The 17,345-nt window shown below is 50.6% G+C and overlaps 6 protein-coding genes across 6 annotated transcripts; 1 reads left to right on the top strand and 5 right to left on the bottom strand.

The window, feature by feature from the left end:
- Nucleotides 1–46: 46 nt before the first annotated feature.
- BO79DRAFT_197467 (uncharacterized protein) lies at nt 47–5,009 on the bottom strand (the record flags this gene model as incomplete). Its single annotated transcript, XM_025681271.1, has 11 exons — nt 47–1,334; nt 1,384–1,644; nt 1,700–1,811; nt 1,875–2,441; nt 2,524–2,904; nt 2,958–3,150; nt 3,213–3,236; nt 3,267–3,496; nt 3,603–3,969; nt 4,047–4,611; nt 4,663–5,009. The coding sequence occupies 11 exons, from the start codon at nt 5,007–5,009 to the stop codon at nt 47–49; spliced, it is 4,335 nt and encodes a 1,444-aa protein (XP_025538237.1).
- A 657-nt stretch (nt 5,010–5,666) lies between these two features.
- pex7 (putative peroxisome biosynthesis protein (Peroxine-7)) lies at nt 5,667–7,041 on the top strand. Its single transcript, XM_025684829.1, has 2 exons — nt 5,667–5,999; nt 6,077–7,041. The coding sequence occupies exons 1-2, from the start codon at nt 5,836–5,838 to the stop codon at nt 6,987–6,989; spliced, it is 1,077 nt and encodes a 358-aa protein (XP_025538238.1). The 5' UTR covers nt 5,667–5,835; the 3' UTR covers nt 6,990–7,041.
- Nucleotides 7,042–7,082: 41 nt separating this feature from the next.
- Nucleotides 7,083–8,216, bottom strand: BO79DRAFT_209801 (DUF1014 domain protein). The gene is made up of 3 exons (XM_025682671.1): nt 8,081–8,216; nt 7,839–7,939; nt 7,083–7,765 (listed from the first exon to the last, which is right to left on the bottom strand). The coding sequence occupies exons 1-3, from the start codon at nt 8,135–8,137 to the stop codon at nt 7,249–7,251; spliced, it is 675 nt and encodes a 224-aa protein (XP_025538239.1). The 5' UTR covers nt 8,138–8,216; the 3' UTR covers nt 7,083–7,248.
- A 554-nt stretch (nt 8,217–8,770) lies between these two features.
- BO79DRAFT_269251 (F-box protein) lies at nt 8,771–11,631 on the bottom strand (the record flags this gene model as incomplete). The annotated part of the gene is made up of 4 exons (XM_025687181.1): nt 8,771–9,241; nt 9,300–11,007; nt 11,065–11,414; nt 11,482–11,631. 4 exons carry the CDS (start codon nt 11,629–11,631, stop codon nt 8,771–8,773), a joined length of 2,679 nt encoding a protein of 892 aa, XP_025538240.1.
- A 477-nt stretch (nt 11,632–12,108) lies between these two features.
- On the bottom strand, nt 12,109–14,033 carry BO79DRAFT_151243 (multicopper oxidase; the record flags this gene model as incomplete). Its single annotated transcript, XM_025678642.1, has 3 exons — nt 12,109–13,177; nt 13,227–13,704; nt 13,790–14,033. The coding sequence occupies 3 exons, from the start codon at nt 14,031–14,033 to the stop codon at nt 12,109–12,111; spliced, it is 1,791 nt and encodes a 596-aa protein (XP_025538241.1).
- A 754-nt stretch (nt 14,034–14,787) lies between these two features.
- On the bottom strand, nt 14,788–17,007 carry BO79DRAFT_209803 (uncharacterized protein). Its single transcript, XM_025682672.1, has one exon. The coding sequence runs from the start codon at nt 16,984–16,986 to the stop codon at nt 14,956–14,958; it is 2,031 nt and encodes a 676-aa protein (XP_025538242.1). The 5' UTR covers nt 16,987–17,007; the 3' UTR covers nt 14,788–14,955.
- Nucleotides 17,008–17,345: the final 338 nt, after the last annotated feature.

Here is a 17,345-nt window from a genome sequence, read left to right on the forward strand (position 1 = left end):
GGAACGAACAGCATCAATAGCAGAACCTAAATCAACTCCCAACACGTCAAAGACCGCATTTCTCCAAAAAGACCCGGAAAGGGGGTAAGGTTCGCCCGGCCGTGAGCAGGACCTCGGCATTGGCCCCCTTTTGATCGGCAAACACGTTGTCATCCAGATAATTTCCATAGACATCACCAGCTGCTTGTTTCTCCCGCAGCCAAGGCAAGATGCACTTGTTTTTCTTTTCTGGCCGGAAATGATTCCTGAAATGGTCTTTTCTGGCGAATGTCCTATTGCACCCCCACTTTGTCCCATCCTTGAGAGTTCCGGCACAGACGTACTTTTGCTTATCGCTATTATGTACACCCTGATGGCGCTCGCAGTCTTCTTTTCGTGTGAAGGGTTTGCCACAAGTGGTACAAAGAAAAGACTTCTCACTAGCATGACTTCTCTGATGTCGATTCAGACTCTTTTTTTGGGTAAAAGTCTTATCACAGTCGGCACATCTGAACTTTCCCTCAACTCCTCCGGACTTGGATATTTTCTCTCTTATAGGCTTAGGAAAGTCTGGCTCATCTCCATCACTGGCATCGTTGATGTGATGCACGTCAAACAGATGCTTTTGTAATTCTTTTTCCAGCGCGTAACCAAAGACCTCCATCGGACAGCCCGCGACAACGCAGAGGTACGGTCGGGTGTGCTTTTTCGTATGTCGGTTCCGCTGGTCAAGAAAGCGGAAGCCGTGATGATAGTAGTAACAGTTGACTCGAGGGCACTTGAACCGATTCACGCCGTAGAGACGTTTGATAGTCTTGAATTCGTCACCCTTAGTATCAATACCTTCCAACACGGATCTGATTTTGGCTGTAACCTTCCACAGAGCGAGCGCCTCCTCATCACAGGGGCCTATTCCAGACTGGCCAGCCTGCTTCCTGGCCCAAGCGACCGTTTGAACTAGTCGGTTGTGATCCTTCATTTTCGTAGTTTCAATCTCGTTGAAAGGTGATAAGAGTGTGCGCACTCTTTCGATATGTTGAATGGGCTTGTGTGACTCGGACCAGTGCATATCAACTACTCCTTTCAGTGCCTCGCATAGACGAGTGAGGTCGCCCACTTCAAGACCCAAAATCCCACCCTCCAGGTGCATAACCCAGCAAGCAGACGCATAGTCATACAGCTGATGAAACCCGTCAAGCATATCCGACTTGACATCATGTTCAGCTCGATTGAGATCGAACTGAGGGAACGAGAGGTACGTGAGACAGCGCACTGCTAGCGAATAATGGGCCTGGTGGACTCTTACCACCGGCTCTTTTCTGAGGCCTTTCTCCAACCCTCCTTTCGTCAAATACCTAGCGCAGTCAGTAAAATATGGTATGTGCTCCATGTGAGATACCTTACTTCCGTGCAGTACCATGAACAAGATCAACTGTGCCATCAAGATGGTACTCGATAAGAGAGGCGAATAGTTCGTTTGGCGAATCGACTAGTCGTCTGCGAACATCAAAATTCCCATGCGTAGGGCTGATACAGGCTGTGGTCTGTATCTCTTCCCATCGTAGTGGCCGACGAGCACAGACAATCCAACCTAGCATTTCCTTGATGCGCTTCATAGTTTCAACGTCTCTCACTTCTTGGATGCGACTAAGAATCCGCTCATAGCTTCGTGGCAAACAGTCAGCCCCAACGTTGGAAAGCCCGCGGAGCTAAAACCTACAGATCATCCAACTCCACCGGCAGATTGTCGGGACGAAGTTGTTCTTCGAGGTCTTCAAGACTCAGACGCTCCTCGAGATATTTCGCGAATAGTTCGGCGAAGATAAACATCCCTTAAGCTAGGGGTTAGACATCCGACATCCCAGTGAATTGATGGAATCCCTTGAGTATCTTACCCTTAGCCCGTTTCGTTATGATCTCTTGAATATGCAGGAGTCGATTGTTTCCCCCAAACTTGGTGACTATAGTCTGCTGCCATACGCGGGCAAAAGCCGAAATATCTTCAAAATTGCGCTGTCCGATCTTGATGCATTCGATGCTCTCAAAATCTTCCGCAGCCGCACCGTCTTCCTGGCTGACAAACAGACACCGGATGGAGCCCGCATCTATCACCGTTTGTTCAACCATTTGACGAAACAGATTGACGATATTCTTCCTGGCAGCGCGCCCGCATTCGTCTAAGCCATCAAGTACGATATAGACCCTCCTACAACTCCTGAGAGACGTGCATAACAGTTGCTCAGAGACTGTGAATGACGTCAATGAGGCATTCATGTGAGCTTTTTCGTAATAATATGGCAGTAGATCAGGGTTCTGGTCAAGGACCTGTGCCAAGATCGACCTCGTAACACTATCAACGGAGTTACGTCTCTCATCGCCATGCTTGCAATAGAAATACGCAACAGTTGCTCCCGGAAGTCTGGAAAGCTCGTCAATCACGATAGAAGCGAGAACGGTCTTGCCTGGAGATGATTTTTAGCATCATATTCTCGTCCTATGGCTCCTTTCCCACTCTCAAGCGATTTTCCTGAGCCCGTAACATACCTGCTCCCGGGATCCCGCTGAGCCAAAGTAGTGGGTTTAAATGATCGTCACTGCTTGACCATGTCTTTAATTCGGGGCTATTCAGTAGCCATTTCCCGGGATTTTGACAAACTCGTCTCTTGGCTTGATGAACGCGGTGTTCTGCTTTGATGTCGATTGCGGAAAGCCAGTGCTCGACCGTATCTCTGTGAACCTTCGCCATAGCCTCCTTCTCACGTTCAAAGGCACGTGCAGATATCAAATCATCTTTTCTGATTGCCTCAAACTCCATAAGAGAGACTCTATTCTCAATAAGCCGTTTGTTTCGCGCAACCCTCTCCGCAATATCGTCGATATTGATAGTAAAGACTCTCATCCAGGCATGGAACAGCTGATCCCATTCTATTTTAGATCAGCCTCTGTTATAAGCCAGTGTCAATGGCAATGATACCCACGCCGATGTTTTAAGTGCCGGATTGCTTCAGAGTGGAACAGAAGAACATCCTTGTAGATCATTACTAGAGCATCTCTCAAGTGAGGAGACTCAATAAAAAGAGCCTGGTACGGGCGAAGTCGAGGCATCTGATCTCCAATTGACTGGTATGCATTCAAGATGGAATCGAATGCTTTTGAATGCTCGCATGTTGTCTAGACATAACAGAGCATCTGTCAGAAGATTTTAATGAGCCCGAACGCGTTTCCTCACGTACCTCAAGGATATACTTCATTGAACCCTACGTTAGGGTCAGCCCAGTTCATAGCACGATACATATTGTAAACATTCTAATCCACCTTACCCATACGTACGCAATGCTATCAGAGTTATTGGAGAATAGTCTGATATCTTCCGCCAGCTGGCCAAACTGTTCCATCGATACCAAAAACGGTTCTAGTCGTCCCATGTACTTCATGTCTCTGGAGAGTTCCTGTTGCATTTGTATTCCACCGATTGTATGCTGAAGGACATCCAAGGTTGTACCAACCAAAGTCTTTACTTCGCTTTCGGTGAGTTTTGATGCGTTCTTGAACTTGTCTAGCTCCGCTATCATGAGACGTGAGTGGGTGATCGAACTAGAGGAGGCTCATGGCATTTCGCTTACCAAGTATGCTGCGTGGTGGCGGCTGCAGCAGAAGGCTCTCAGCTGCTGATTTCGCACTATCTTCTGGATAAATCTGGTAGAAAGGCTGCATCACATCATCAGGGACAGTGTGTGGCACGCTGCTACTCTGTGCATCACAGTCAATGCCATCTTGTGGCTGAGGATCGGGGTTTAGAATTTGCAATAACTTTGAGCGCACAGTTGAGTAATATTGAGAACCTTGATCAAACTTCACCATATCGGAATGTGACTCATTGATTGCAAACGTTATTGCAGATCTAGTGTTAATGAATCCGCATGTTGCTGAATCTTTGTTCACCAGAATGGCCGTAGGCCCATCTCTGGTTACTCGATTGTCTGCTTTCCTCTGCTGCTGGTCAGCAACTAGCTCACAGTTTGTGGTATAGCGATTTATTCTGATTACTGGTTACGATGGTTACATACAACAACTGTGGGCGACACACTTGTTTCATACGCCCAAAAAAACTTGAATCGTTCGTGAAAGTGATTGGTGGAGAACGCCTCTGTGAGTTGGTGGATGAAGTTGGATGTTGTAGATAAATCTCGAATAAGGACCCCATTAGGTTTGCCATGGACAATGGCTTCCAATTCCCTATGCTCCATGCCCAAATTTGGGACGCCGAAGAAGACTGCTCCGCGTACAGCACTCAAGAGGGCCTGATGTTCATTGCCCGGGTAATTTTCGGCCAGGTCTCGTAGAGCTTGCTTAACGACCAGTCCTCCCAGACTATGGGCGAGAAATACCAGCGGCGTTACCGACTCTGGGACCCGGTGGGCTTGGAGTTGATCGATGAGCTGCTTGGCGAGATCGTTGATGGTCTGGAATGAGCTGCTGCTGTCAAGCTCAGTGTCATACCCGTAAAGTATGGCTCGGATTCCTCGCACAGACTTGGGTAGATTATCACGAATCCACATGAAGCGTTTGTTACTTCCCTTGCGCTGCCAGGATCCGAAAGGGTGGCTTGCTAGACCTGAGATAGCGATGCAACTAACCAATGGTCAAACGCCGATCATGTTGAAAAGACATGGCAGACCTTACTCGTACGAGTTTTGCAAGTGGTTTGTATCATTCAAGGGTGTCAGACCTATAAAGTGGGTATCTAATATGAGATCTGGGCTATTACGATCATGGCCCCTGGCGGAAATATGCCACTCCCGGCTTTCTGGATTGCGTTGAACAAGCGAAGGGGGAACATCGAACATAACAGTTGCCACTTTAGTGGGAGGATCCTCCCAATAATTCAGAGTCAGCGCGAGGGAATACACCCAGATTTGATGCGTAGAGATATCGCTGAGCCGTTTACTAAGCAGACGAGCGGCATCTTCTTTGGTTTCCACGGTGTCTGGCAATGCGCGCAAACGAAAGACAGTCTTGGACCAGTCCATTGCTGCCGAATAGAGTAATCACAGCCTGATTAGCCTTGCAAAGGGTATGTAAACCCAATGTTCGAAGAACACAGAGTCTACATAGAAATGGGTCAGAGATTAGCTTGTAAGAGTATCCCGTAGAGGGACTGTTTGTCTGTATAGAAGATAAGTTTGTAGAACGTGAGCAAGAAAAACCAAATAACTGAGATTACGATGGATTGATACAAGAGCAACTGAACGGCATGGCCTCAATGAGAGCGCAGTGATTGAAATGTGGAATAAGTGGATGGAGGAGGAAAAAATCATGACGTTGGCAACTAAGCATCGGGCACTGGCGCCTGCCTCATCGGGTATCCAGGTACATCTTCCCAAAAAGGCATTGACTGTTATGGAGTCATATGATAGATCACGTGTAAAGGTCCCCTGCTGCTTGAAGGAATTCATTTCAAGGGCGGTGCCATGAACTAGTCCACTTATGGAATACATGCACTCGTAGTTCAACACTGCTTATCGCAGGCCAATCATGACCTAACAAAACCTACGCCTTGTGGCTGGCTGAACTATGCCTGAGGCATGTAATATATGCCTCAGGCCATAGACAACCCAAATAGTGACCGAACCTCGGCACATTGACTCCCCGCAGTCAGTCCATCTCCATCTTCATCTGCAATTGCATCCGCATCTCCATGATCTATTAATCTCTCCATTTTAACACCAACACCAACATCAACAATTCACCCACCACCTCCCCCTCACTTGCACAACGCCATGATCCCTTACCCCAATTAATCCCCCCTCCCTTATCAACAACCATCTCCACTCCATTTCACCAAACCCTTCCAAAATGCTCCACTTCCGCACAGAAGGCTTCAACGGCTGCGCAGTCAAGTACTCACCCTTCTTCGACAACCGCCTCGCCGTCGCCTCATCCGCCAATTTTGGCCTCGTCGGCAATGGCCGACTCTACATTCTCGAGCTGACTCCGAACGGAATCGTTCCCTACAAATGGTATCCCCATCCCCCGAAACCCATCCCACTTCCAAACCCACCCAAGATCTAACCAACTCCCGCCTCAAAAAAACCAGGTTCACAACCCAAGACTCCCTCTACGACCTAGCATGGTCCGAAATCCACGAAAACCAAGTCCTCACAGCCTCGGGCGACGGAAGCATCAAGCTCTTCGACACCGGAGTCGCCGACTTCCCAATCCAAAACTGGAAAGAGCACAACCGCGAAGTCTTCAGCGTGCACTGGAACCTCGTCGCAAAGGACCGTTTCTGCAGTAGTAGTTGGGACGGGACAGTGCGCGTGTGGACACCAAGCCGCCCGCATTCCCTCCTTACTTTGCCGACGCATAGCTGCACGTACAGCGCGGCGTTTTCTCCGCATTCGCCTGATGTATTGTCGTGTGTGTCGTCTGATTCGTATCTACGGGTGTTTGATCTACGGACGCCGGCGTCGGCGTCGAACCATTTGACTTTGCAGGTGCCGATTCATGGTGGTGGTGGTGGTGCCGCTGGGGGAGGAATAGTGCCGGGTGGGGGTCCGATGGCGGCGACGGCGCCGGCGGAGGCGTTGACCATGGATTGGAATAAGTATCGCCCGTCGACGATAGCTACGGCGGGGGTGGATCGGACGATTCGTACGTTTGATATTCGGGCGCCTGGGCAGGGCCCGCAGACGGTGATGCTGGGACATGAGTATGCGGTGCGGAAGGTGGCCTGGTCGCCGCATTTGTCGGATGTGTTGCTGAGTGCCAGTTATGATATGACTTGTCGGGCTTGGAGTGATCAGACGCCGCCGGGGGCGGTGGGCGATGTCGATGTGATGCGGGCTGGACCGGGGCCGAATATGGGCGTTGAGTTGGGGAGGATGGGTCGGCATACGGAGTTTGTGACGGGGGTGGATTGGTGTATGTTTGGGAGTGAGGGATGGTGTGCGAGTGTGGGATGGGATGAGAGTTTGTATGTGTGGGATGTGAGAGCAGTGATGGGTTAACCCGATTCCTCCCACCATCCATCCATTGATTCTGCGTGTCGTGTGTTCTGTGTATTGGATATGGATATAGATTGCATGATACCATTGCATCGTTAATCATCTCATCTGCTATCAGCTATATGCTCTATGCTTTTTAGAAATATCCATCCCTCCACAAGCAAACCGGGTATATCATCCAAACCCAACTATATCAAACCCTTCCTCCCCCATACAACAAAATATAAACCGAAATAGAAGAAAAAAATAAAAATGAAACAGATCATTTCGCCAACCTAGCCTCAACCTTCTTCCTCTCCGCCTCCTTCACAGCCGCAATCTCCTCCCGACTCGCATCAAACGCCACATGCACCTGGTTGAACGGATTCTCCTCACTCTTCTCAAACTCCTTCTTACAGATCTCAATGCGCTGGTTACGTCTCAAACCCGGATTCTCAGCCTCAATCTCAGGCAACCGTCTCTCCTCGTACGCCGCATACGCAGCCTTGAACCGTCTCTCCGGATGCCGATCCACCTTGCCGCTATCCTTGCCCGTAAGCGACAAAGCGTCGAGCGCATTATCGATACCAGACGCATTGAGCGCAGAAGCCTTCTTGCTCGCGGGGGAATCGTCGAGCTGCGACAGATCCAATGTGCCCCGGCTGGGTCCGGCGTTCTTCTTCGCGGCGGCTTTCGTGTTCTTGGGTTTGCTGGGCTGGGAGGCTTCTTCGGCGGCGAGGAGGGCGTCCCGTTCGGCCTTCTTGCGCGCGGCTTCGGCTTTCTTGGCTTCGGCGTCTTCGCTGGATTTCCAAAGAGATTGCGTTAGCATCCTTTTTTTTTTTAACCGTTGGTCCTAGGAAAGGAATGGCGTACCGCTTGTTGTTACCCTTCGCGCCCTTGGACCACTTGGCGTCTTCTTCGGCGGCGCGCTTGGCGTCCTCGGCGGCCTTTTTGCTGGCGGCGGCTTCGGCTTTCTATATCCATATTAATCAGGATTTGTTAGCATTGCTTTTTTAACGTTGGCGTAGTGGTTGTGGTTGAGAAGATGGTAAAAAGGTGGTGATGGAGCGGGGGCGGGGTAATATTTTGCAGAGAGCTGAGGTAGGTGAACGTACACGGGCATTGCCCGCAGCCTTCTTGGAGTTCTCGCCGGCGGCCTTCTTGCCTCCCATTTTTGCGAATAGTATATACAGTAGTTATTGAAGTGGGGGAGGGGAAAGAGAGAAAAAGTGAGGGTTGCAGGTAAGTAGGTAGGAAAAGTAGCTAGGAAGCAAGAAGAAAGAGGAAGAAAAAGAAAAGCAACGATGTCATCCTATGGCGGGAGTTGATGGGCCGGGACGGAAGGAAATTGGAGGGAAGTGGAGCTGAGATGACTAAGAGGGGGTGGAAATGGGCATGTGATGGGGGAAGCCCTCATATTCCTATCTATCTAGGAGTATTTGTTGTATCGTGATGTTTTTATGCGGTGGATGAGGTAGGTAAGGATGAATATGTTAGAAGATGATAATGCGATGTGAGATTTGTAGTTAGAAGGTGAGAATGGAAGGTGAGAATGCGATGTGAGATTTGTCACTTCAACTGTGAATATCTTCTTGATTACATCGTCGAGGCGACTAAGCGTGTTAAGACTATTTAATCTGCTCGCTGTCCCTCCCTCTTCTCTTCCTTTCTCATTCTCCTCCTCACACACATCCATGTTTCCATCACATCTTCATCCACTTTCATCAACTTTCATCTGAAAACTTCTCATACTCATACACACGAGCCGATCCCAGGCTGCTACCGCAGCGGCAGTCTGGGATCGGCTACAACTTCATCTCCCATGCTCCTTTCTCCCACATCTTCACCCCGCTGATGTCCTCGATGCTCAGCAACGCCCGCGTGCTCAGTTCTACCCCAAAAAGGGGCATTGGGTCGCCTTCACTGTTCTCCATCGGAAACATAGTGCCGTGTGGAGCGTTATTAGTTGAAGCTGGCTGCGAAGAAGAGGACGAAGAAGCAGCCTCTTCAGCAGCTGCTTCCTTTTTGAGAATCGCGCACGCTTTGTTCAGGTGTCTGACGCGACCGCGAACCTGAATCGCGCCGTTTGCGATCGGTCCATGCATGCAATAGCACATGGCCACGTATTCGATGCGAAGGTGCCAATAGTGATAGATGCCGTCGATAAGGCTGTGATGGACTTCGCGTAGCGTGGTCGTGCACATGTCCTGGCGGTACCAGAAGACTTGCAGCGCCTTGAGAGAGCGGAAGCTGCCGATTTGTTGCATGAGAGAGTGCTATTGAGGTTAGTATTATACCAGATTGGTTTGGAAAAGAAGATGACAGCTGACTTACCAGGCCGCAGTTGTTCACCGAAACGCCGAGCTCGATCAGCTTGCCTCCCCGCTGGCTGATCTGTAGTATGGTCGCTGGGTCGGCAGCCCAGCTGTCACTCTCGTCGTTGCGGATTACCAATCGCTGGAGGTTGCGCATGTGCTTGTGTAGGATCTCTCTGCGAATGGTGAATGCGCTTATGGTGGTCTTGGCGGCCAGCGACTCTACCTTGGCTTTGCTGTAGCGCTCGAACAGGAACAGCTCGGTGATCTTGTCCATGCTATTGACGAAACTGCAGAACGCGGGCGTGACATTGTCCGTATGGATGGATGTCAGTGGCAGGGGGTAGATCTGGTTGAGTCGCTTGAGGAAAGCCCAGAGTGTGCTTTGAGGTCCAACGTTGAGTAGCGACAGGTGGTGGAGAGAGGTCAGGTCAACGGCCTTGCTAAGCACCCCGGCGGTCACTGGAATGAGATGGATTGAAAGGCTTTCCAGTGGGATGCCATGTGTGTTGCGAACATAGCACTCTCGCGCCTCTTCTGCTGTGCGCTTCTCGACCGGAGGATTTCTGACCGGCTGCTTCCCTTTTCCTTTATCGGCAGATGAACTGGGTCTTGCTGCTTGCACTGGCTGACGCGCAAAAGCCCGAACACTAGCCTCTGTGACTGACCGCTGTCTCTCATCGACGAACACCTGATCTTCTCCCTCCTCTTCAACAACGTCAGGATGCTCCATATCGATCACGTCGGTCGGACATTTCTCCTTCTTCTTGCTCACAGAGAATTCGGTCTTGCCGCTGATCGACGGAGTAGGCTTGAGAGCACTGGCTGGGGCAGAATTGCTGGCGCTCGCTTTAACAACGTTCTCGCTCGGCTGCTTGGCATTGCGGACCAGATACTGAGTTGCAGCTTGGTCGAGTTTGTGCAGTACGTTGATGATGGCTGGATTTTCCGAGTTGAGCACCATCATCTTTGGCAGCACACGGACCATTGAGCGCACACACTTCAGAAACTTTTGGTCCCTTGCCTCTTCCGAAGCGCTACTATCCTCCGCCTGCGATTTGCGGGCATTTCCTTCCAGCAGGGCTTCCTGCAGATACTTGTTGCGACGGTCGCCATCTCCCACTTTGAAGATGTACGCCAGAATTGACTCCTGAATGGAGCGCTCCCTTCGGACCACGGGATCTGGGGGTAGAGCAGGATCGGCTGGAGTGGCCTGCTGATCCAAGAGAAGGTCTTCTTCGAACTGGGGTGCAGCGAAATTGAGCATATCCCCGAATGCCGTCGTCGCGTCTGGCGCCGAATTGGAAGCTGTTTTCTTCCGCGCCGACTTTGCAAGCTCGTCAGAAAACGACAACTTGAGAGACTTCAACGTTGACGAGCACTGCGAGATACACTGTGGGAGCTGCAACACCAGTTTCAGGTCCTCAATATCCAACACCGAGAGATTCTTTAGTCCCGAAAGAAGGGAGAGAGTTGGTTCATGCTGAAGTTTGTCGAGATCCTTCAGCAACTGAGCTTCGGCCCCGGTGCAACTGGGTCGAATTTCCCTGGGAGGCGGATTATTTTGGTGGAAGTGGTAATGGGGAGTCTGAAGCATTTGTCCAAGCGTAGAATCAGTGGCTCCTGGCGTTGTGCATGCTGGCAGGCGAATATGCACGTCCCGAATGTCAGGAATTTGGCTGATCGCTTGGTACACTGAGGGTGTGAGTTCCAAACGAATATCCCAACTAAAGAAATTAGCACACGAATACTTTATCATGTATTCAAGACTGTCTTGTACTTACCTGAAGCTAGTTAACCCGGTCGTCTTCCGCAGAGTAATGGCAATAAGACTACACAGATACCGGCCTGTGTAGTAACTTTGACTAGGCCTTTTGACCACACCTCCCTGTCTATTATCTGATTCGTAGGGCGCGATATGCCTCACTGCAATGTTCTTGACAGAAGACGCGTACTGAGGGCTGCTAGTACTCACTACCTCCACCATAGCCGTGAACCGATCCAGGGATTTCTCAGTGTAAACAGGATCATCTGTATGAATGCCATGGTGGATGTTGCGGTACAGCAGCGCCACGGCCATGCCGTGGAACTGCTGGCACACCCCAGCCAGGCTACAGAGGCTCTTTTCACCAGACTGAGAGAGAAAGAAGGAAAAAAAAGTCAACAACGCGTCTTGGACCTCGGGGGGGGGATGTACTCACATATTCAAAGATGGTAGTGAGAATTTCACTGGGGAGACCGAGCAAGCAAGGCACTACTACTGCTCCCTTTTTAGATTTGCAGGCACTGGGCCCGCCGGACTGGATGCCAAAGTGCATCTTCTCATTTCTCGGCGCGTAGCCCCGCTTCATAGTGATTGTTGTGGAAGTTAATGTTTTTCTGAATGACGAGTGGACGAGAAGGAGGAAATGTGTGTGCAGGTGATAATGGTAAACGCTTAGATGAACCGTTGGATTACCGACAGATCGATCACACGAAGTGGGAAAAGAGTATCGGTGGTATCGACGAGGCGGGAAGGATAGAAGAGAAGTCGATTCAACAAAGTGAGAAAGAAACAGTCGATTCGAAGAAGAGAACAGCAGCAGTGAATGGGCTTCGGTAACACACCGCCGCCACCAATTCACGCCAGGCGACTGACTGCTGTGCCTGATTTGGTGTGATTGCTCTCACTTTTACTTTGGAACCATAATTGGGAAATTGGTAAGTCACCAAGCTTGTTCATTATGTAGTAAATAAATAATATTACATCTGGTCTATATGAGAGGCGCTATATGGCCATATTACAAGTAGATACTTTCGTCCACCTCTGTACAATTGAGTCAAAGTCCCTAGATTGGCATCACTGGCAACCGATATCCCTCTGGAATGTCGGTTGGCCAGGCGTCCACCCCGTCCAGCAAGGCCAGTGCCAATCCACCGACATGGTGCATCTGAAGATGGCAATGGAGCAGGAATGGCCCCGGGTTCACGATATGGTAGCGCATCGCCAGCCAGCTCGGCCCTGTGCCTGAGCTTGGCGAGTAGAAAGTGTCCCGCATCTGGGGATTTTCGAAGTTGAAGTTCTCCGGGATGTCTTTCATTGCCTCTTCCACGGAGGACCAGATGAAGGGCTGGTTACCCGTTCCGATCACAAAGTACTTGTTGGAGTGCTTGTGGATGGGGTGTTGAGGCTGGCCAGAAGTGGTGATGTTGATGATGAGATCAACCCAGGTACCGTTCTCCGTCATGGCCGAGTACGCCTGCGAGATTGAGCTGAGGTTGAACAAGACAGGAGGGCGAAGCTCTTCATTCGACACGGGGTACTGGTTGCCCAGGGTCCAGGTGTAAGATGAATTGGCATTTTCGACATTCAGGATGTAAGTCCGGTCCGCCTTCGTAGCAGGTGCTACCACGGGGAAGGGTATCACGTCGGTTTCGTTCAAAATGACCGTGGAGGCAGTGGCATTAGCACCGGCCTCGTTGATATAAGGCTGCGAGGTACCGATCTGCTTCGGTGTAGCGGTGTTGTACGACAGGACGGCGGTCCCATTGATGAGCTGGTTCGCATAGTTGTTGGCAACGCGGATAGTATAGTCTCCCGCCTGGTCTTCCGACTTGAGTGGCACCATAACCGAGTATCTTGAAGCGACGGGCACAGTAACAGCTTCGACAAGCAAAGGTTCAACATAACGGCCATCGACCGCGTACACATACATCGGATGCTCATCGATGGAGAACACAAGCGAAGTCGAGCCAGCCATACTAATAAAGTCAAAGCTGGCATAACCGGATGAGGCATTGACTTTGAAAACCTCCGTGGGCCCTTCACTAGGTGTGCATCCTTCGTAGAAACCTTTGGGACTCTTGCTGAGATCGTACGGATACGGACCCACAACACCCGGCGTGGGAGGCAGGCATCTAGTCAGGATCAGCATTGTAACCATCATCAGGGTTTGGGACTTCATACCCCATATCAGTCAGAGTCAAGTTGCCCAGGATCTGCTTTTGCTGCGGTGTCGTGGCAGCATTGATGTGTTCCTGAGACGGGCAAATCACCGAGCCCTTTCCGTTGATCAAAACAGAGTTGGCACAGTAGGCCTCAACACCAGACTCGGTTTGAATCTGAAGAATGTCATGCGAAGAGAAGGCTCGCCAATCCGAGATGAGAACTGGCCGTGTATTCTTTTCAGCTGCCAACATCGCCTGCTGCTCGTCCGCATCAGTCCCAGAGATCAAATGGAAAGGCCTCTCCACGGAGTCTGCCGGTTCAATGTAGATAGCCCCATAGAGGCCATCATCAATCTGAGCCCGTGTGTGCGAGTGATAAATGTACGAGCCATACTGGCTTGCCTTCCATTTATAGAGAAACTGTTCGCCCGGCTTGATCTGCTCCTGCGAGAGTCCAGGTACACCATCTGACCACGGGGTGCCTAGTTGTTCGATACCTGCAAGTATTCAGTAAGACTCTGTAGGAAAAGGCGTTCTGAACATCAAAGCCAAAGAACCATACGATTGAGAGGTAGTACTCACCGTGAAAATGAACCGTAGTATTGATTGACATCGAGTTGTTGACCAGAAATTCGACATCATCACCCTGCTTCAACCACAACGTGGGCCCAGGAATCTGTCCATTACTCACAATAGCCTTGTGTACATCACCAGCGACACTGACATCTTCATAGGTCAGGTCTAGCTGGAACTGCACAACACGGCCGGACACCCATTGCACGAAGCAAAGGGCCAACAGGGCCAGCCTGCTTTGAGATATACTCATGCTGGGGCTCAAAAACCAAATAAAGAAATATACAAGGAACCAACTACCTAGTTCCACAGAATATATACAGTCGAACAGGGCCGAGTCGCGGACTGGTTTGTCGTGGTTGAGTTCCCTTCATCCTGCGAGAAGTTTGAGGCTTTTATAATGACAGAACTCAAGAGGCACATTGACCTGATGCCATTGATGCCCGAAGGTCAAGGCAAGGGATGGAGGACCCGAGACGTATAGCGAAAGGTTCATGACTAGGGCTTGTCATAATGCCGTCCGATGGCCAAGATACTGGATCCGTCATATGCAGGGCCTACCGGCATACGAACATTTCTAGCAGGGTGCAGACTGTCTCGCTCACCGCAAGCTTCAATTATTAGCGAAACCAATAAATTTAGATATTATTGCAGGTCGCGGATGCGCGAAAATGTGGATTCTGCATGTCGTTCACAAAACCCGTGAACTTCACACTGGAGATGTGGGCTAAGGCGACAAGTTAGCATTGCCACTACACTGATAACTGACCCAGAACACACAGAGTTTGATCATTTGTTTAGCTGATTAGCTGGATATCAGCAAGGAGTGAAGAAACGATTGACGATGTGGTGCTAGGTTATCGAATCTTATTGACCCGGAAGCGGGTTATCGCCATGACCTGTCACTTTAAGCCTGCCCTGCAGTGGCGCGCTTGCAACGTTAGTGTTAAACTTTGACCGATCGTTGTGATAGGTAGATCAGAGCAGCTAATGTAAACATATTGATGGTCGCTACTTCTGGAGGTAAATACAGAGTCCATAGTGAGATATTAAGCAGAAACAGACACTAACTGCAGAGAAACAAACAAGTCAGGCAGAATAAACAAAATAAACAATAAATGTCTCATATCGGTCGTCAATCACATCCTAACGGCATTATAGCTCATATACGTCGTTCAATCGTCCGCCTCTTGGTTCGCATGGATGGCTACTTCCATTGCCGGGCTCACCGGCTGAATCAGTTCTGGACGGTCTAGTAGTGGGGCCTCCGCCGCCGGATTCTCCTTAGGCTCTAGCCTCGAAGGGGTCACCGGCTCTATATCTCGAATAACGAGCGGATTTTCCACAGAAGAGCTTGCCTCGGGCTCTGCCTGTGGCGGTGGGGGATCATCGGACACAGTCTTTGGAATCTCCGCGGGAGCAATCACTACTGAACTCAAGGGCGTCGCCGCACTTTGCAGAATCTCCCGAGAGCTAGAAGTGATCGAGCTTATTTCCCCAATATGCAGTGCCTCGATGCTTGAACTCGCGCAACTCGTAGGCCTATCCCAGCTCGCAGACGGAGAATACATCGGCGACATCACTGGCGTAGAAGCAGATGCGGCTTCCAGAATGTCCTGGGGGAATGGCCGGAGAGCCGATTGGTTTGCTTGGGGCCCAGAATTGACCGCGAGGAACAGAACCAGGAGGCTGAGCACGGCAATTGCGACGTTGCGTCGGTCACTAGCCAATACTCGAACGTAGTTCACCAGCAATGTCTGTAGATCGATATCGTCACTGGATCGCGGGACATACTGAGGCTCCGGCATTTGTTGCTCTCTAGCCGCTTTTTGTTGTGTAACTGGGGCAGATTCGATAGGTTCCGGAACAAAAGAATTGGGCTCGTCAATTGCCGAGGAAGGTGTACGGCCATGTAGCGAAGGGCGGCGCGCTTCAGCGGACATTTCCTGCTCGGGCGCCTGCAAATGCGGCACCTGCAATCGGTTCTCAAAATGGTCCACCTCTTGCTCCAACAGTCGCCTCTCCAATTCTCTCCTGATCTCCGAAGGAAGCCAAAGGCCAACTTCAACATCGACCTTTTCCATTTCCTTCCAAGCCGCTGCCCATGCACCAGCTCTCATCAGTCCATTGGCTGCGAATACCTTGATCTCCCATTTTCTGCCTTCGTTATTGTGGCGCACCACGTGTCCTCCACAATCGGGGCACTCCTCCCCTTCTTCCTCGTCCGTAGCGCTCTCTCTTACAGACTGATCGTCTCTATCAGAGTCGTTCTCATCATGCCCCAGAAAATGACCATGATCTAGCCTTGGGCGCTGTAGCTCTAGACTCTCCAGTAGCCGCTCTTCTAGCAAGTCATACAGGTCCTCCGGGTGAGAGATAAGCACCCCACGCTCACGGAGCACACCAGATCCGACCTTCTCTTCCAGCAGCTTCCAGCGCCTCCAATACTCCGGAGGCAAAACCTCTTGGAGTATCTTCTGATTGTGGCAACCCATCGCGCCTGGCACAGGAAGAGAGGGTGGAAGCAGGTTACAGTGTAGAAGTACCAGTGGATACTCCTTTTTAACCTTGGGCTTACCTGCAGACCCTGACGGCGAATAATGATGGAATTTTCTCAGCGGCGATGAGCCGGCAGACCTGATCGAAATGTCCGAAAAGCGCTGGCCACCTCTGCGCTTGGGTGGGGTCAGGTATTCATCATCTCCTTCATCCTCCGTGTGCATCTGCATTGCTTTTACCGAGCTTGGCTTCCGGAAAGCGGCTTCCCGGTGCCGTATCGAGCGCAGATGTCCGTTATGCGCCTTGCTATCATGGTCCTGCCAACTGTGAGAGAGCATATTGTCATGTATGGCCGTCTTCATTCCCTCCGCCATGTTTGTGAGCACCGAGGCAGGGATCGACGAGACCGAAGAGCGACTCGAAGCTCTGGAACGTTGGTGTTCGTGGCCTTCATTCAGATCGTCGTTCAATAGATGACCAGAAAGCTGTGTAGATGAATCCGAGGAGTTGTAACCGCCGTCGTGAACTAACATTTGTGTATCTTCAGTGGAAGGACCGATGTCGGCATGATGTCCGTATAGAGTCGTCGAAAACTTCGGGGAAGCCGGTCGGTGCTGGTCGTAGGCAAAGCCTTGAGATAGGTCGTCTGGTTCGCCTGTACGAACTGCATATTCAGTTAATTGGGGGTCATCAGAGTGGTCGTCCATGGAGGTTTGTCATAAAAATCGTATAGACCAAGATAAAGTATAAAAGGAAATGGTTCCCCACTACTATCCGAGCACCAGTAGAAGGCCGTCAGTGAGCCTGTGGATCTCACGAAGAATGCTGAGCTTCAATGGGCCACGCTAGATGGAAGCAAGATGGAATTCTAGGTCGCATACCATTCAGTTTAAAGAGAAGCTGTTGGAGATGGCGATCGGGGGGGATTGGATGCTTTGTTGCGTGTTGTCTCACCGCCCGGTCGTGATGGGCAACCACATCCCTGAAATGCTTCTGACTGGCTGATGGGCCCCGCTTTACTCTGGGGATCCCCATCATTACTAGAGAACTAACGCTCAAAGCTGGA

This window comes from Aspergillus costaricaensis, assembly GCF_003184835.1.
Source record: "Aspergillus costaricaensis CBS 115574 unplaced genomic scaffold BO79scaffold_21, whole genome shotgun sequence".
Lineage (NCBI taxonomy): Eukaryota > Fungi > Ascomycota > Eurotiomycetes > Eurotiales > Aspergillaceae > Aspergillus > Aspergillus costaricensis.